Source organism: Peromyscus californicus, unplaced genomic scaffold, assembly GCF_007827085.1.
Source record: "Peromyscus californicus insignis strain IS unplaced genomic scaffold, ASM782708v3 Scaffold_9__1_contigs__length_137607984, whole genome shotgun sequence".
Lineage (NCBI taxonomy): Eukaryota > Metazoa > Chordata > Mammalia > Rodentia > Cricetidae > Peromyscus > Peromyscus californicus.
This window is the reverse complement of record NW_026294617.1, coordinates 106,414,424-106,434,345: the sequence shown is the minus strand read 5'-3', so window position 1 is coordinate 106,434,345 and position 19,922 is coordinate 106,414,424. Positions and strand designations below refer to the sequence as shown.

Genomic DNA, 19,922 nt, shown 5'->3' with positions numbered 1-19,922 from the left:
TCTGGCCCCATCCTCTCTCCACCTCCATGGTGGCACCCCACCCAGACTCCTTTCTTGTCAAACTTGTTTTCAGTCACCCAAGCCCTCTAGTCTGTGACCCATCAGTCAAACCTTCTGTTGCCGGGGACACAAATAGATCGAGGGTGTCAGATAACATGGCAGTTTGGTGAGGAAGAGGATCATTTGAGGCTATTATGCCCTCCATAATTCCCCTTCCCCTGCCACCAGGTACCTTTAAGAGTAAATGCCCTTCCCGACCTGTTTCTCAGTCTCACATTCACTTTGAGAAGGGCAACCGAGTGCATGATTCATACCTCCTTTTATTTATTTGCTTTGATGTGTTCATTATCTTTCTGGAGCAAACCAGTGGAACGTTTGAGTCAATTCTATTTTTCTTGGGGAAGCGGTGTGACACAAAATTGGGTGATGTCACCGCTGTTCTGGAATGACATAGAACACTGTGTGCAACGAAGTGAGAGCAGCGACAAGCCACGAGGTGATGAGATTAAGTGTGTAACCACATCCTCAACTCAGGCTGTATTCCCTAAGAGCTCACTGACTGGTGACATCCCATTACTACGTGTACACAGGGCTCAGGCCAGGCTTGATGAGTATACCTGCAGAGTCTCTGGGAAACCCTGTTAACTAGACATCTCTGCTGCTGCCAGCCTCTAAACCTTTCCAGAAATACACAGGATCACTAGCTGTGCAAGCTGTGAACACAGCGAAGAAGTGGCCGCCTTTGAAGAATTTAAGAGGGGATCTGAGGATGTGCTGTGGTGCAGAGTTCAAACTAGACAGGCACACCACCAAAGCCACTTTTTTTTTTGGTACCCACTAAGTACAAAGACTTAGGCGAATACTCTCAGTGAAAATGGGGCTGCTTCAGGGACCAGGTCAGAGGCAGGGTCCAAGTTGGGGAGAATGGTGATTGCCACCTGCCAGGGCAAGGGTGCTGAACAATTGTGTTCTAAATCAAACTAGTGTTTTGTGGGGAGAAATGATTCAATTTTCTTAGGAGGCAGGGACTTTTCCTGCAGCTTGTTGGCAATGCCTAGGCGCTTCATGGAGCAGTACATCTTTCTCTAAAGTGCACCCATCTCTCTCTCTCTCTCTCTCTCTCTCTCTCTCTCTCTCTCTCTCTCTCTCTCTCTCTCTCTCTCTCTCTCTCTCCCCTTCCCTCCCTGCCCCTTCAGTGGGAGAGGGGAAAGGAGGATTAGGCTGAGGGAAAACCAGAGAAAGAAACCAAATCACCTTCCTACCCAGGAATTTGCCCTGCGCCAGAGTTATTAGTGTTTCCCAGGTAAGGGCACAAGAAGTTAGAAAGCGCGGAGTCCCTTATCCCTTCAATTCCTGTTATCTTTCAGTGTGTTTGGAGTGACTGGATGCCTGGGCCTACCTCCTAAATCTGCATAGAACACTGTTTACTTTTTTGTCGCTAGAAACAAATAGGTCAGAGTGAGAAAAGGTAAAAGCCTGAGGGGTGGGGGCGAGTATGAGTGGTTTTCCTGAGGACCTCAGGCCAGGGTACTCAACCCAGGCCAGCCCTATAAGCTTGTAGCTACCCACCGCTGGCCTTTGATCCGGACTCTGCTTGCCACCCGGCTACCCACCCAGACCAGCCTCCCAGCTATGCCAGAGGCGACCGCGGGGTTTTCCTCCTTCACCCCGAGGCCAGGGGGTCCTCTTAGATTAAAGGCTGCCTCCATTAACTCCTGTAAGAGATGAAATGCCGTCCCTGACCTTTCTCGAAAGGACTTTTGCTTGTGTTCAAAACCCTCAATTAACCTGAGGCCTCCGCAAGGAGAAGGATTGGCTGTCGGGTGTCTGTCCCTGGTCACCTGCGGCAGAATGGTCCCTGGGTTGGAGTAGTCAGTGGAGTGGGGACAGGGGATGTGGCCTGATCTTCCCGAGACGCAGAGCTGGCTATAGGCTGTCTCTCCTGGGAATCGGATAGATGATTCATTTTTATATGTAACGTTTTACCTCACTCTATAGCTCTGGCCGGTTAATATTTAACCCTTGGGCTTGAGGCATCTTGAAGGAGGCAGGCAGGCAGGCAGGGGTGACCCACTCAAGGTATATGGCCGCTCAGGAGTGAAGACGCAGAGGCCGGGAGAGGGTGAGAAGGGATGTGAAGGGGAGGGCTCCTCCTGCCGCACACTGCAGCCTCTGGGACATCTGCTACAAGGTCGCGCCCTGACTGTGTCGGAACCCTGCGGTCCCGGCCCCGCTCAGCGTTTGCAGGGCCACCTAGGGGCGCAAGCGCTAGGGTCTGTGCACCTCCACAGCTGGACTCTGCGGCCATCCGAAGTGCCCCAGCCAAAGGTGTTGGACCCGGGATCCGGGGCTACTGACTGCGGGCGCCGGAGGGGAGTAGGGAAGTGGGTCCAGCTACTGATTAGGTCCGATTGTGTTAGATGGGGGGACACGGAAACCATGCTGAGACGCAGTAGAGCGAAACTGGACGTGAGTCGGTGGCCCTCGGGGTTCCATATTCTCCTACTGTCTCGGGAAAATACGATTAGATTAAAGGGAGGGCCAACCTCTTACCACCGCCCCTCGCTCTTACCTCCGACCAAAACCAAAATAAAACAAAAAGCCAGGACTTTGAGATAAAGCGGTTGCGGTGATCGGTGGACAGCCACAGAACTGGGTCGTACCGAGCCACTGGGTCTAGCGGCCCCAGGAGAAGCTGGCCTTGAGGGGACGCTCAGGTGGAGCCGCGGCACCCGGATGATCTGAAGAGCCAAGCTCAGTGGGCCGGGCGGAAAGGGTCCAAAAGGTCCTGTCCAGCTGCCCCGGGCCTGGTGTTTGGTAATTGGCAAACCAGTCCAGCTGTGTAGAAGGAGGTCGGAGCTTGGGAAGCTCCGCGCCGGGAAGCTGAAGCCTGGAAGGGCAGTACAGCAGTCTCAGACAGGATCCACCCCTTTGTCATTGAAATAGATAAGACACCACCTCATCAGACAAGATCAACTCCCCCGACACCGTTTCTGGATTTCAGCGGGGACCCGAGGCGCTGAGGTTGGTGAAGTCCTGGGAATGAACATTCGCCTGAGGCCCAGAGCACGCAGAAGGCTTTTATTTCACTTCCTTTTGTTTGATATTACTTTATTTTCAAAGAGATCTGTAGCCCTGAGCTCTAGCAGGCAAAGCCCTGTCCTGAGGATGGCTGGCAGGGTCTCCCCCTCTGTCCGCAGACTTCCCCTCCCCCCCGCGCCCGCACACAGCGAGGTGAAGGCTGTCTGGGAGACAGGCGGTCAACCAAACGCAGGCATTGGCGTGAAGTGACGCCTAGGGAAGGATGCCATCAAAGTTCCTTTTTATTTTATTTTTATTTTTCCTGTGCAGGAATCAACCCTGAGGTGGTACCTAGTTGCTGGGGCTGTTGACAGAGGCAGAGCAGGAGAATTGGGCTGCCACTTGGCCGAGTTCCGAGACACAATCGAAATCCTGCCCCACTGTTCTATCAGGGACAGTTAGGAAGGTTCTAGGTATTATCTCAAAGCGACTAGCAGGAAGAAGGGTTTCAGCTCCGGACCTTGGGCGCTGCGGCTCACTGAAGGAAGCAAAAGGACTTTTCTAAACCTTGAACAAGAAAGCTTTGGCTCTAAGGAAACAAACAACCCCCAGACTTAATTTTGGTTCATCAGCCTCCAGCACTACGGGCCATTTTCTAAATTGCCAGAAGAGGGGGAAGGGTGAGTGGAAGAACACAGCAAAACAAAACAAAGCAAAACCTTGGCTGGGTGCAAAGAAGAGGGTAAGGCGGAAAAGACAGGGAGAGAAAAGCCAACGAGACCTTAAACATTTTTACCAGAAGATTAGGAGAACCGAATGGGGAAACATCCATCAAAATCGCAGGCTATCCCCACCCCACCCCACACACATTGGTTGGAGAGCAACTAATTAGCCTCCACTTCATTTAGCCTCCTTTTAGAAAGACAGAGGAAGAAAGGCAGCCCTGCAACATTATCACCCCAAAGTAAATATCTTCTCCATACGGCCATTGAATGTTTTTAAAAGCATGTTTTAAATTAAAAGGAAGCTAGATGGGTCTATTAGGCATTCTTCAGCTAAGTAGCTTAAGCTTCAAGTATCTCCCTTTTTCCACAACTGCTACAGTGCATCGCCACAAAAGGAGTAGCTGTGATTTTTAGAGTAATTAAGTAGAATTAACTACTTTAATGGGGGCATTTAATTTCTTGCAGGACTTCCTTAGTCCGTCAACAAAAATCTAAAACCAACATTTACATAAAACATAAAATATTCAGTGCAGAAATGAAACCATGCATCCTGAACACAATAAATTCTACTTTCCATCTTTTCAGATAGAAAAATCAACACTGAAAAGGTCTCCCTTGGGAGGGGGGAGCAGGAGAAAGGAGGAGGTGACACCTTTGAAGATCAGCATAAAATCTCCACGGTTTCATGTGCTAAAAATCTGAATAGGTAAATCAGTTATGTGCCCATAGAGGTATTTCTAACAGCTCATTTGAAAAAACATCTCCTCTAGAATTATCGTTTTTCAGGTTAAATTAAAGCACAATGATTTGGGAGGATGGAGGAGGGGGTTTTCTTTTTAATTCCCTCTGAAAAAATCTGCTACAGGGGGTTCCCTTCCATTCCTTTCCAGACCTGATTCGCTGAGTCCACCTCGACTCTTGCATGTCAGCGTGCTTGCTTACATTAACTGCAGTTCGCTGGGGGTTTATAAATCAATCAATGGGGAGTCTATATTCATAAAGACTCTGATCTGGTTACACCCTTCCCTCTCTCCTCGGTTCAAAAAAAAAAAAAAAAAAAAGTTAAACCTCCCAGCCGGGACTCCCCATCTAGATCAGATCTGTGGTGGGCCCGACTGAGGCTTGGGGAGCTGGGCGACAGGCGTCGGAGACTCGTGGATTTGGATGTGGATTGAAGGGACAGACCTTTGTTTTGGTCACCACCGTGACAGGGGGCGGGGAGGTTGTCCTCTTTCCCGGACGCGCAGGAGTTTTATAGACACCCCTTAAAAGGGTTCGCTGTTCTCCACGGGTTAATTTATAGGGCTTTCGGGGACTATTGGGACTTTAAAGTTAACTATTTTCCCCCCGTTATTTGTTGGTGGTGTTCTTACACTCCTGCGAGGACTCCAGGTTTCAGTACCTCGTGGGGAGGTCTGGGGCGAGAAAAACCAGGTCAGGGAGAAGCGGATTGCTCTTCGGATCAGGTTGCCTGTGGGGCTGGGGCTTGCCATCGTATTTCTCTTACCATTACATTTATAAGTAAGTTCTGGCCATTACCTCTGAGATTTAGGAACTGGGAGGTGATAAAGAGGAGTGTGGGTTGTATACACCTTTCTCCCAGCCTCCGCCAACCTGAATCGAATCCCGTATTAGAAGAATGGTGAGTTTGAAGACCCTAAGGAGATTTTTTTTAAAGTCTTTTTTTTTTTTATACAATAAAAACCCAGTTTTAATGTAGCCATCAAGGTGGATGAAAATTCAAGTGTGTAGCAAGTGGGTGGGTGAGTAGGACCTAGCGCCTACCCGACGGTCGGGCTAAGCAAGGCCTCCTTCGCTTTAAGCCAGGTTTGCTCTAGCTTTCCCTGAGGTGCGTCACTGGGCACCTAGGCCACTGAGGCCTGCCTCTCCCGCTCAGCGCGCTCGCTCGCTCGCCATGTTTGAACCCATGCGGGGGAGGTTGGTCTTCATGCTATAGATTACCTGAAAGTTTTCTTTAAGCACCTTTAATACACAACTAGCTCAGAAATCATTAAGAGACCTAGAGAAGGAGAAAAAATACCCTCACACTCACCGGTAATAAGTGTTGACATGCAGCAAAAATCGATTGAGTGGAACTGAGGTGGTGGAGGTGGCGATGGCTGGAGGGGGTGGGGTGGGGTGGGGGAAATCCGCGCAGGAGCGGGAGGGGCGAGGGGGGCAGGCTCCACCCGCTCGGGAGCTAGGCTTCTCCGGCTCTAGGGGACAGAGAGGAGCTGCCTGGAGGGTGAGTAGCCTGTGAGTCCTGGAGGAAGCCGGAGTGGAAGTCCAGAGAGCATACGGGAGGTGTTGGAGACGGGCCTATCTTCTGTCCCAAGTCTCCGCCCCCAGTCCGAACCTCTAAAGTCGGGGAAGTGCTAACTCTTTTTATTTATTTATTTATTTATTTATTTATTTATTTATTTATTTATTTATTTATTTATTTATTTAATTTCCACTTTGATCTCCTCTAACAGAATTCAAGTTGGGCCAACAAACTAGGCTGAGACTCACCTCTTTAAACGTAGGCTCCCAAGTCACCCCGGGTTAGACCAGCCCGAGAAGTAAACCGAGCCGGCTGCCCTCGGCGGCTCTTCCAGGCAGGATCCCCAAATCTTTTACCCCGTTCGCTCCCCGTCTCAGCTCTCAGAAAGACACCGACTGGCTCCCCCACTTCACCCCCCCCCCCCTTCCCTGTTCCAGAAGGCAAAGTCCGCCTTGGGTGACGGCTTTCCTCTCCACTGCTCTCAAGTGAACAAGGACGGAGGTGACCCTCGTCCAAAGGCCTTCTTCTATCTGCCCCCCACCGCCGCGTGATCCCGGCCCAGGACAGGGGCAAAGCTTTCAAGAGAAAGAAAGTTAATGTGCACGGAGCACTTGATCTTAAATCGGGGATATTATCTGCGATCTGTTTAAACAGCAGCAGCAGATCCTCGCAGAACAAAGACTCGGCGTCTGAACTCCGAAAGCTCCTAGGTAGAGTTTCGGTGAGATAAAAAGGACTTAAGCGTGAAAACACCGGCTTTCTTGGCTTCAGAAAACCGGAGACCACTTTTCTCTACCAGTTCCCTGGGGTGGTGTTTGTCCTAGCATACTGTGGGGGGCGGGGTTGGGGTGGGGGGCAAGAATAACAAAAGACCCCAGCACAACCTCTGGTGACCCTCCCAGCGCCTAGGCCGTGAAGTCTTATGGAGTTAGCCTTATGTGCTAACTACTGGTTACGAAATCAAATTTCACATTTAACAAAAAGGAGCTAAAACGCTGCGTTGGAAGGAGGAGGTCGGGGCTTAAAGTTCTTTCAAACACACTCACATGGACCTCATTCCCTGTTTAGATGTCAGAGGATGGGGGGAGGGCCCAAGCTGTAATTCATCTTGATTTGCTTCATTGTCCTGCAGTTTGCAAACTATAATCCTGTATAATTTCAGGAACAAGCAGGTTTAGAATTAATGGGTCAATATTATTTAAAACAAAACACAGGGAGCATGACCTTTGCCTCAACTACATATTGCTCTACAAGGCCCAGGAAACTCCACTCTAACCCTCGACCCCTGGGTTCTTTGACACACTGAAACTGCTGTAGTTATTAGAAATGGTCTTTGTTTCTTTCCATGTCTCCAAAGGACTTGGAAGTAGTAATACAATATAAATGAAGGATCTCTCTACTTAAGCCTCAGAGATAAACGTGGAGGCCTAAATATTTTGAACTGAAGGTGTTTCCTTGTGAATTTATTATAGATGTGTACCTTCTAAGAAGCTTATGTGTGTAAACTGTATATGTGTACACACTCCCATATTTCTCCGAAACAGTTGACTGGAGGTGTGGTTTTCCCTCTGACTGAGTGAGCTCAGGAATCATTCCAAGCTGGTTGGCATACTTCAAAATTTCTTTCACCTTTCTTCTTTCTCTGGTATTATTTGCTAACAACAATGGTATCTTATGGAGTTAGGCCAAAAAAAAAAAAAAAAAACAAAAAACAGAGACACATAACATGTTGCGGCTTCCCCACCTCCTAGGCACCCTTCTTTCCCTCTTTTAGTTTCCAACGAATGGCTGGAATCTATTTCTATTGAATTTAAATACTGCCCTGTATGTTTGACTAGGCAGGCAGAGGAAACTGGTTTGTTTAGGAGGCAGTGACTGAGACACCCTGGCCAGGTGACAGAGAAAGGGAGAAAGAATCCACACCAATTTGTATGCAGTATATTTTACTCCCAAGAAATAAAACACATTTTTTTTCATATTTGCTGAAAAGTAAAACGATAATATCGTACGAAATGTTATACACAGGATAGTTGTACATAGCAGTTTCAGAAACAATGCATCCACCAGAGAAACTATTCTAGAACTTATATTCACACATTTTTTATAATAATAATATGTTAGAAACATACAATGTGGCATTTAGTATATACATTCCTTTGCTCGCAAGCGAAAATTCTAGCCGATTCTGTATAACATGCTTTCTTTTTAAAGCCTAGACTTTAAAAACACTGTCGTGATAGTACTAACAACTGCTTTTATAAAATTAATTTGACATTTCGATATATATACATCCTTTCAGTCATTTTAATGTTAACAATGCTAAACTTAAAAAATAACAAGCTTATAGTAATGTTAAAATGTCATATCCAGTCAAACATTTGTTGGTGTACGCCTTCTCCCAACTGTTGGAAATACTTTTAGCGAAAGATGTCAGACACTTGGGGGCGTTCCTTTGAAATCAAAGGCGCTCTCTTTTTGAATTCAGTGGTTTCTTTTCCTCCGGATATCTTCTTTTTCCTCTTCCCTTCCGTCGTGCGCACGACCTTCTAGTACAAGTCTCAGTCTTTCTGGGGGCAGAGTTGCCCCCTCCGACAGTCCTCGGATCCCCGCGCCCTGGGCGCGGTTCACACCGGCCGGTCGACTGCGTACTGGCAAGCACTCAGGTTGGAGGCCGGGTTCTGCACGCTGGCGTAGCCGAAGCTGGAGTGCTGCTTCGCTTTCAGTCTCAGGCTGGCCAGGCTCGAGTTACAAGTGTCCCGATACACGTACGGAGGAGTCGGCGGCGCGTAAGGACAGGCGGGCGTCGGCACCGCGGAATTCAGCGACGGGCTGCTCAGGTTGTTCAAGTTATTCAGGCTATTGAGGCTGGAGCCCGGGACGCCGGTCACCGCGGAGGGCACCATGCTGGACGACATACTCATGGAGGAGATGGAGTTGGGCGGGGAGAACATGCTCTGCGACGACAGGGGGTTGACGTTCATAGAGTTGAAGAAGGGGGAAGCTCTTGGTGGACAGGGACGCCGACGTGAGGCCCTTGGCGGCCCAGTTGTTGTAGGAGTAGCCGGGGTACATGTCGTCGTAGGGCTGCATGAGCCCGTTGAACTGCGGCCCGAAGCCGTTCTTGCACAGCTCGGCCTGCTGGTTGCGTTCGCGCTTCCTCCATTTGGCCCGGCGATTCTTGAACCAAACCTGGGGTAGTGGGGATAAGGGGTGAGACAGAGGGGCACAGAGACAATGATCAGTTAAAAACTCGTTCACACAAAGTGCCAGAAGCCAACCCGGGGGTCACCCTCTTGCTGCCTGCCCCGCGTCCCTGCAGTCTACAAGCCACTGAGAATAGTGAAAACGGTACTGGCTGGCGCGTGTCCCAGGCCTTGGTAAAGCTCCGAGGCCTAGTCCTCTGCAGCTCGAGAGCCTGGGCTCTGAGCTGTGCCACAATGCCCGGTCGAACGCCTAACTGCCTACCGGCCGCTTGATCCCCCAACCTAGGCCCTACCTGGGGTCCAAACACACTGCAGAACGAACAGGGCCATTCCCGGACCTTGCAAACTTGCTTCCATTCCAAAGCCACAGATCCAGCGATGAGGACCAGAGGCACTGAGAGGGCACCCACTCTCCTCCCACACAGCCCCTCCCTTCCCCCCAGTACCTCCATGCTCGCCCCCCACCCCCACCCCCCAACGCGCTAGGACCCGGATGCGACACCCTTTCTTTCCTAGAAAAACAACCAAATAAAAGGCAAAAAGCCCACCTCCTCGTCTGCTCCTTAAATTCCAGGAGTTAGGCAAACTGGCAATCCTGAACCAGCCTGTCCACAGCCCTCCACCTCCCTCCGTTTTGTTCTGTACCACCCCACTCCCACGCAGGCCTCGCCAGCTACCGGCTCAGCTCTGGACCGGACCAGTGCGGTCGTTCGGCCTTGCGGGAAGCTACTCAAGCTGGCCAGGCCCAACCCCGCGTCCCGTGGCCCCGCCACAACCCCTCTTCCAATCCACACCGGGCCCACCAGTCGCCCCAGACAGCGGCTTTTGTGTATTGGAGCGAGGCCTGGCCCAGCAGCTCAGAGCTGAGACTGGTGATGTTTCACATTACACATCTCCGTCGCGCCCAGCCGTCTAATCCGCTTTTTTTTTTTCTTTTTCCTTTCATTCTTGATTTCCTTTTTTTTTTTTTCTCCCCCTTCCTCTTTGCACTCGATTGCTATAAAAAGCAAGCCTCACGCACTTGGCTGAACAAGTGAGCGCCTGGAAGGAAGCAACTGGAGCAAGCACCCGCTGCAGAGGAACAGGGCCGCAGAAAAGCGGGTGGGGTTGGGAGGGCTCTCCCCGGGGATTTCAGTGAAAGACAAATTGTGTCTTTATTTTAATTACTTGTCATTTCTACTCCAGGCCTTCTAAACTTTGACCAGGCGAGAAGAATACGTGCAAGGCCCATCGTTCCCTGATGCGAAAGAAAGCTAAAGAAAGACTGACCTTGCTCAAAACCACGCGGCCCCAGCACGAGCGCTGGCTCGGGCAGTTAAACTAAAACCACTCCCCACTTCTTCCCGGCTCCTTTATCAGTCGGCACAGCCCAGCCAGCAGCCGTGCCGCGCGCACAGTGTCTTCCTTCTCTTTGCTTTGGGAATACACTTTAGTTTTTATTTTCGTTGTTGTTTAATATTCTTTTTCTTTTTGCCCCCCCCTTCTTTTTTTCCCCCCTTTCTTTCTTCTACACAGACTGCGTTTTATAAAACAGCGATCTCTGGAGTTTTCTGGGTTCCATTTTTCCTCTTTCAGAATCTTAACAATTTTGGAAATTCCCACCGACCGGCGTTAAACCAGGATACTTCTACTGGGTAATTTATTTAAGCTTTTTTCCCCCCCACAGTCCGTAAAGGAGCAGATTTGCTGCAGAGTGAAGGTAAGCTCTCTTTATAAATCTATAACTATAATTAAGCGAGGGATGTGAGTACAGCCTTCAAAGAGCTGAACTTCCTCGAGAAGATAAATAAACCAAATTAAACCGTCTTTCTTCTCCTTTCTTTCTAAAAGTGCTAGCAGAACAGTCGATACTTCCAAGGATTACAAAACTAGGTAGTTGAGTGTGAGAGAAGTCTGAATGGCTGAAAAACCCGCCCCGGAAAAGACCTGTGAGCAACTCTTGCTAGCGGCTGAGAGAAAAGGCTGGGCCCGGCTGGGCGCGAAGGTTCTCCAGTGAGGCCAACCCTTGCGTGTTTCTGGAGGGTTTTCTTGTTCTAGGCACACAGGTTGGAGCCTGTTCACAGCTCCTGGCGGGGAGGGATTTTATTGGCGCTCGTCTGGCGACGGCAAGCCGGGAACACAATGCCCTTTGCTGAGGAATGCCCGCGCGGCTCAGCTTGGGAGGGCGCCGGATGGCCCGGCGGAGAGCGGGTGAGGCTCCGGGCGCCTGCGCCAGGCCAGCCGCTCTGTCTGGGAACCGGGAGCCCTAACCCCGGGCACACTTGCCGCCTGGAGGCCTTCGGCCTTGCTTCTTGTAAAGCTGCTTCCCACCGGCGCCCCGCTGCCTTGCACCCACCACTTCCACCGCCACCCCGGCTCTGCAGGGTCTGAAGCTAAGGCCTTCCCCCCTGGTTTTCCCAGACTGGGTGCTGGTTCCTACCCGGACTCGGGCTTCCGTAAGGTTGGTCCACACGGCGATTTCTTCGCGAGTGGACATGTCTGGGTAGCGGTTTCTCTGGAAAGTGGCTTCCAGCTCCTGCAGCTGCTGGCTAGTGAAATGAGTCCTCTGCCGGCGTTGCCGCTTCTTCTTGGAGGGGTCCTCGGCTCCCACATCCTCATTCTTTCCCTGCTGGCCCTTATCTTTCTCTGAAACAGCAAAACAAAACAGAACAAAAAGAAACACACACAGTTTCGGTCAGATTCCCACTTGCAAAACGTGAGCTCCTAACAACCGGGTCAGGTGGCAGAGAGGGCACCGAGAGCCCGGCTGCTGGAAGGGGACAGGGCTGTGCCCGGCGGCTCAGTTCCATAGGGAGCGCTGCGTCTGGGGGTGAACCGTGAAGTGTGGGTGTGTGCGCCCCGTTTCCTCCCCTCCCCCAGCGCCGCACGGTTTATTTACACGTTTATCTCACTGAGGCGGTACACTCGTTTTTATAGCCTTTGCTCACAAGCATACAGCCCTGAGAAGACACATCTTTCAAGACACGCACATGTGCGTGGTTTACAGACAACACCCCCCCCCCCCCCCCCAAACCTCAGATTTCCTCACAGTTTTGGAAGGCTAGGAAAGTGAATGTTGGGATACAGGTAGGAATCCAAGTTGGCCAGCTCCTCACCGGGTGGGGAGTTATGTCTCGTTGCCAAGGGCCTTTCTAAGCAGTTTCAGAAATACTTTTTAAAGGAGGGAGGCTCCTTGGGAGGTAAAGGCCAACAAGAGAATAGGGATAAAGGCGGGGCGGCCCCTGAACGTCCTTGGATCGAAATGCTGAGGCATTTGTGACCTAAAAAAACCAAGGTAGACACGGTGGCGTGTGCCGGGTGACTCGCGCCACAGGAACCAACTCGGTGGGGGACCGAATGGAAGGGACAGGGTCACTAGAATTACGGCTCCCGGAAGTTCTGCGTTGAGCTAACAGAACGACCACTCCCACCACGCCTCCCCCAGGAGGGGGCGACTTCCTCGGGGATCAAGAGGACCAGGAGGCGCCGGGGGGCTGCGCTCAAGTGTCCGTGGGGCAGCGCGGCGCCTTACCTGAGGCTTCAGGGCTGGAAGTATCGGAGATTGTGTGCACCTCCAGTCTGTGTTTGGAGGAGTCCAGGGAGCGGGGCTGACCAGGGGCCAGGACCGAAGCCATGGCTAACGCCTGGGGATGGTGACAGAAGGGTGAGGAGGCGGCCGACAGCTTAGTCCCGGCTGCTCGGTGCTCCAGGGGCAGCGGGCCTTTCATGCAGTTCATGGACGAGGGAGTGCGGCACGCTAGGAGTCCCGGGCTACCGCCCGCCGAGCCCCGGTGGCCGCCGGTTCTGGGTGGCACTCTAGACGCCGAGTGTCCCCGTGTTAGCCGAGACGGCAGAACTAGGGGACGCAACCCCTGCCGAGTCCTCCAGCCAAGCTCCCCCCGTCTTCTCCAGCTGCAGGCTCCAGCCAAAAGTGTTCGGCAGCCGAAAGTCAGGGGGTCAACGGAGACTTGGGGACGTGGGCAGGAGGGAGCCGCTGCGAGCCTCTTTAGGGAGCCGACTTCCACGATCCAAAGCGAAACAAGAATGGGCAAAGACCCTTCTCTTGCCTCCCTCCCTCCCCCAGATACCCCTCCAATAAGGACAGTTACGGGCGCGCTCTGCCCGCCCCCCGCGCTGCAGCCCTGACAGCGATGTGTCAAGAGTGACAGGGACAGGTAGCTGATATTAGATCCCCCGCGGCGGCTGCAGCCGCCACGGCCACGGCGCGGGCCTCCGAGCACACCCTCCGCGGCGCGCACGCACACCCCCTCGGGCCGTCGAGCTGGAGCCGGGCCCCCGCCGCAGCTCAGCTCCAGACACCCCGGCGAGCGACGGACAAGATCTGTGGCTCCGTGTTTCCCTGTTGGCCTAACATCTTAAAACCAGAGGCGGGCTTCCTGGTGGCGAGACGTCACTCTGCGGCGGCCCTCCCCAGCTCTCCCCGCCTCCGCCTCCTCCCAGACCCTTCTCCGGGTCGGAGTGACGTGGCTCCACACCAATCGCGAGGCCCCGAGCCGCGGCAGAGGGATGGTTCTGTCTGCACCTATCAGCAGTGCGAGGCCCAACTAATTCCTAGCTGTGCCCACCGGGTCTACACAGGCGCGCTCCTGGGAATTCTGCTCCCGCCCGGCCAAAGGCAACCCGGCTTTTGGTTAGGACTGGAAGGTGGAGAGAGGAGGCTTGGGGTCGGAGAGTTGGGGAAAAAAGAAAAGTCGAGGACCGAAAGGTACAAGGTTCAGCAAGCACCCCCTTTTCTCTTCCTTTTGTGTCTCACCACATCCATTTCTAGACCAGAGTTCCCCCACACCCCGGGCCAGGACAGAAAGGAGATGTGCTACCTAAAGCTATGAAGTTAAAAACACCAGCAAATCACCTTTCCCCATCTTAATTCCGCCCCCCACCCCGTTCGCCTGTCGGGTGAATGTCGCGCTAATCTGAGGAAGCTTTACTTTAATTGCAAAGAAGACAGAGTCTTGAAAAGGCAGGCTAATAAATTAGAAATCGAGAAGAAAATGGACCCGTCAAAAGGAAATTACCTTGACTTTAGTCGAACAACTGCTTGGTGGTTCACTCTGGATTTATACATGAATAAAAAGTCGCCTCAAATCACGTCCTCTGTAATGCTTATTAGTCCCCAGACAGAAAACTCACAATAGAGTAGAAACCCTAACCCAGCGCTTTCGAAATGCTGAAAGCTTATCCATTCTGCTTAACGTTGATTAAGACACATCCTAGATCTTTCAAATTCCTTGTACACTGTATTAAGTTCGTCCTAGCCAGAGAGAGCTATGCTTTAAATTCGACTCCCTTGTTTACTTTATTATCAATCAGATTCAAATCCAGGCTTTAGCCCGTAGAATCAACAACCTTGAGCTAATTATATAGAAAATATGCCTTAATGAATTTCCATACAATTAAGGACGTTGCCAAATGACCAATTTCAAGGATGATTTTTAACAGTCATTTTCTTTTCCTAGGGAGCTCAAGGAGTAGACAGAAACAGTAGGTTTGTGCTGGGGGGGGGGGGAAGAGGGGAGGAGGGGGGTGCAGCCTAGAGGACTGCCCATCTAGGACAGGCAAAGTCTTTTTCATTTGTGTAAAACAAAACAGGTCACTCGTGGAGGCATCAGCACGGTGCAGCATTATTCCAAAGGAAATTTAAGTTCCAAAGAAATACATTCAAACACATTCAAAATAATTTTTTTTCCTCTAAATTCTTTGTGGGACTAGAAGGGAGGAGTCTGCTCAGTGTTGGAGCTCTTACCTAGCTCTCAGGAGGTTCTGGGCTTGAGATCTAGTCACACACACACACACACACACACACACACACACACACACACACACACACCACCTTTTGTCCCCCAGCCTAGGTCGGCTAAAGAACACAAAGCAAACCTAGCCCTCTCCCCTGGTTTCTGCATTGGTGATTGTTTTACCCTGGAGTTAGTGTTATCATCCCTGAGCATAATTTGTTTGACATTACAGTCAATGATTTGCAACGCCAGTATAAGGAATCTTCAGCAGATTCCCTCCTAGCCCTTATTCACAAGGTTGGGGAACTTAGCCTGGCACTAAGCAGATGAAGCTGACTACAGATGTATTTATAACATTTGTCTCTCTTCTACCCTTACCCGCCCCCCATGCTATCAACAATCCTTCCCATCTTAAATACTCAAGACCATCCAAAGGACCAACATGAGAATTATTTCCAGTCTCGTCACACCACTGTCATTCCATTTTGAGAATCTGTCTACTAGGAGACATTTCTTCATAAGCTTTAGGTCAGCATTCTTGGTTTTTAACCATTTATTCTGCCTCACCCTGTCCTACCCCCCCCCCCCACACACACACCTGCTCAGAGCAGAACACAAGCCCTTGTGCAGGTCTACGTTGACTGAGGCTCATACATCCAGCTATATTAGGTCCTGCAACCTTATCACTAAATTATACACATTACACCAGCAGCCTGTTGGTAAAGAAGGTTAAATTAATTTACATTCTACTCATTATCTGGTGCTTAAATGACGCATTTTATCCCTGAGATTTGGTGGGCCAATCTCCTTCTCAGACCCCACAGCGTTTCACTGAAGACAATGTTCTTACATTTGTAGTGGGTTTTATCTGATAAGACTCTAATTTGCTTAAGTCTTTTAAATAAGGGTTTTAAATGTTTCTAGCCATTTTCTTATTGAATTTCCTCTAATTCCCTCAAGATCATAAAGTATATGTGTAAAGTAAATATTTTTCTCCCGTTCACTTGCCAGCAAATGATCTATAACTAAGTCAATATGAATCTTTTCTGCCCAATATGTTTACTCATCATATTCTAGTTTCTTCTTTTACACCCCATCATGACTGTGGGTATCACAATACAACAGCCCATTAATGCTTCATTTCATGATAGACTCCATTGCATCAAAGAGTGAAAGATTCTCTACTTTGACGGCCATACTCTTCTTTGCCTCGAGATTTGAATTTTGAAGTGTCAAAAACAGTTGTTTTTGTTGTTGATTTGTTTGTTTTTGAGGCTAGGGACCTTTTTGAAGACTTATTTTTCTGTAAAACTGAGAGGGTGCAAAGAGCCATATAGATTTCCAACATCATCTTGCATTCAACCCAGAGACTTTCAGCTTATGCTCTGGTGGTTCCACTCTTCTGGTAGAACATTATATAGAAACACACACACACACACACACACACACACACACACACACACACACACACATGCGCACACAGAGGGCCTCAGCCAGACCCCCAAATGGATGGAAAACCCAAGGGTAAGTAGTTTTTCCTCATAGTGCCAAATTATGGGAGATTTTGGAAAGACACAGATATACAGACAGCCAAGTCTAAACAGATAAAAACTTTAGATTGTGTGGAATCATTAATGTCAAGAGAATAAAGGCATCCAAGCAGTATTCAGAGAATGCTGAGTAAAGTAAAAACAGAATCGCACATCATTGAGGTATATTCATGTATACATCTGTTCACACACACACACGCATGTATGTACATGAGCACACATATACACAAACAACTGATTCAAATGTATTTAAAAGTATTCTTCACAGTCAGCTGACCCTGTCCTACTTACTCTATGTATGCCAAGCAGTTCTGATAGGACGTCACCTTTCCAGGACCCAAAGGGTTCATGCCAGAATAGGTTGTGGAGGTGTGTGACTGAGACCAAGAAATGCTTTGCAATGGAGACTTGGGGGTGGTGACCAAGTTTTGGAGTTGTAATCAGTTTGAGATTTGTGGACAGTCACAGGTGACTTAGACCATAGTCAAATCACACTTTCAGCGAATTCAGTACTACTGTGAACCCATGCTGTTGACTCCAGAAATGATGGTGACTTCAGCCATCATCAAAGAAGTTTTCTATTCAAGAAACAAACAAACAAAAAAAAAGGAAAAGAAAGAAAAAGAAAAAAGAAAAAGAGGTGAGGGAGCCTGGGCTCTGTCATGTGTCCTCCTTGGACCCAAGGAAAGGAAGCCTCATGTTAGGAGGCACTAGCAGCCCCATCAGTTGGGTTTTCTTGCTTACTCCTTCCAAGAAAGACCCTCCAGGAGGGAGGTCCGTGACACAGGGTCAGGCGCGTTTTGAGCGGGTATTTGCCACTGATTGATGACCCGTCTTAAAGTCTTATTTAATTTCACACTCTTTAGTGTTAGTTGAGCAAAGTCCCTGGAGTCATCCCATCCCGGTGAGCAGTAGGTCTGGGCAGTCCCTTTTGGTGGTTACGGGGTATGGGCTGAGACGGAATCAGTCAATCCTCCAATTTTGTAAAGATTCTGCCCTCGGAACTCCCCTGGGAGATGGCTCAATTAGAGGTCTCCCTGAGCTCTCAGGTCATCAGCAGGGGTGTGTGTAGCCCCAGGTGTCTCAAGGACTAGGCCTGGCCAGGACTTGGCCACATGATGGGTAGTGAGTGTGTGGGGGGGTAGTGTTGGGCACAGAGGTCAGAGGAGGCCTGGCACTGTACCCAGAGAAGTGGCCTTTTATTCCCTTTCAACTGAGTGGGCTTTGTTTTGACACACCAGGCTGGAAAAGATCCCCCCTCCCATGAAAGTGACCACCCCTCCCAAATTAAAAGCTTCAGAGTGGATGGTTTTTCTCGTTCCCTGAACATAACAGGAAGCCCAGGTTTGTTGGAGAGGAGGGTTCTGTTGTAAAGCAGAAGGCTGAAGATGAGCTACCATGGCAGCCCCATGAAAACATCCCTCTACCTCTCCAGTCTAACTGTCCAACCTCTTGAAGTGGTTTGGGGCGACAGCCTAAGGAGGTATTAGGGTGCCACTGAGAGGTATCCCCCACTGCCCAGTGAGAAAAGCGGAAGAGATTGGGAGGAAGGGGGTGCTGGCATGACTAACCCAGGAACAGCTAATGTCCTCTCACAGGCTTGCCCCTGAGCATGACAGGTTTACTGGGCACTCATTTAATTTCTAGAAAGCACCACTTTACTGAGCCATGAGATTGGTATACTTAGATGTGACGTAGGGGTGTGGAGAAGAGAGAGAGGGAGAAAAGGAAATAGAGACAGTGGGAGAGGAGAGGAGGAGAGGGAAGCTGAGGAGAGCAAGGCCACCGGGAAGAGAAGGAACATGAAAATAAATACAGATATCCAGGTTTGGAGAATGGGAAGTGCAAGCGGCTAACTGAAGTCACTCAAAAAAATAATTGGATTAAAACCAATCCTCTCTCTCCAGCTCATGTTCTCCTCCTTTTCCTTTCTCTTCCTCTCCCTTTTTTTTTTCTGTTTTTTTTCTCTCTCTCCCAGACATGCTGGTAGCTAACATACAGCATTAGTTGCCATGGTGACCATAAATCACATAAATCCAAAAATACCCACCTATAATCTGAGATGAAGCTTTTATTTCCCTAGCGAAATAATATTTTAAAAGCTGTCAGCTGACAAAAAAAAAAAAAAAAAAAGGGAACCCACCTCATTGTAGTAACCTTCGTAATGTATTACTCTAAAGGTTTAAATCAAAATGTCAGCCCGTTCAAAACATGCTGGGAGAATCGTGGGCACTCCGTGTCAGATCCTCACAAAGACGTTGAGGACGCCATCACTCCTGATGGTTCTTCCACACGCGCACACACTTGTGCATGAGCGTGTTCCAGTATGTTCTTCCCTACGCCTCAACTGCTTTAGTCTTAATGGACTCTAGGCACTGGTTTGTAAAAGGAGGGAGTGTCCTGTTGAAGCTTTTTAGGGGCCTTTTTGTGTCGCACGTGGGTCATTAATCCATCTGGGGGTGGGTGATCTTTGGATGGCTTTTGGATGGGTACGTCTTAAAGAAGTTCAGAAGAAAGAGAAAAGAGCAAAGCTGCATTCTGGAGAGCTGAGCGGTCAAGCGCGGTGGTTAGCGAAGTTCAGAAAGAATGGGTCTTGTCTCCCACCCCCGCCTTCTTTCCCAGGGGAAGAAACTTTCCCGGTTGGAGTCCCCGGGGAGGGGCCTGCGGCTGCAGTTGGGCCTTTTGTCTTCTAACTTGGGCTTGTTGTCTTTTGCCTATCTTGGATTACAGGGTATTCGCCTAGATGAAGAGCCATTAATTACCCATTCAGTCAATATTAGGAAGACGACAAAGCTTTTTACATAGGATTAAGAAGACATCAGATTGTTCCATTAGTATATTCCTGCTCACGAATAAGCTTTCGTTATACATTTCCTTTTCCCCGGAGTCGCTCTAACAACTGCTGCATATATTAACAGCAGCCTGTGCCGAGTAACAGCCTTAGCGGGCTAAAGAAACTTTGAGTGAGAATGGAGGCGGTCGGAAGGAACGCCACCTGCAAAGAACGCTTGCCACCGGTCATCAGGGACGAACTACCTGGACAGCTGGTACTATTTCCCGCTGGGGCTGGGGGTTGGAAACCACTGGCAGAGAGGCCGCTTCTGCCAACACACTGCAGGTTTAATGGTGGTGGAGGCGGTGTCCAGTGGGGGGGGGGAAGAAAATAGATAACTGCCACCACCCAGCTCTCCGGTCGCTTTGCTTTTTCAAGCCTCACATCGCCTTCAGCCTGCACCTGTACCTTGCCTCCTCTGTCACAGCCAAGATCTCTCCACTTTCTCAGGGCTCAGATCCCTGCCCCAGGCACCACCATTTTGCATTTGCGACCGGCTGGTTTAAATGGCTCTCCTTAGGCCTCCGGTTTAAGTGGCTTCATAATGGCGAAGGGAAACCGAACCGTTGGCGTTCGTGGCTACATTAGAGGTCCA

General features: G+C 49.9%; 1 protein-coding gene across 1 annotated transcript; it reads right to left on the bottom strand.

Annotated features, from left to right (window-relative positions):
- Positions 1 to 7,932: 7,932 nt before the first annotated feature.
- Pitx2 (paired like homeodomain 2) lies at positions 7,933 to 13,559 on the bottom strand. Its single transcript, XM_052730754.1, is given in 4 exon segments — positions 7,933 to 9,005; positions 9,007 to 9,198; positions 11,632 to 11,837; positions 12,724 to 13,559. Coding segments are annotated over 4 exon segments (975 nt in total). The 5' UTR covers positions 12,929 to 13,559; the 3' UTR covers positions 7,933 to 8,633.
- Between the last annotated feature and the right edge of the window lie 6,363 nt (positions 13,560 to 19,922).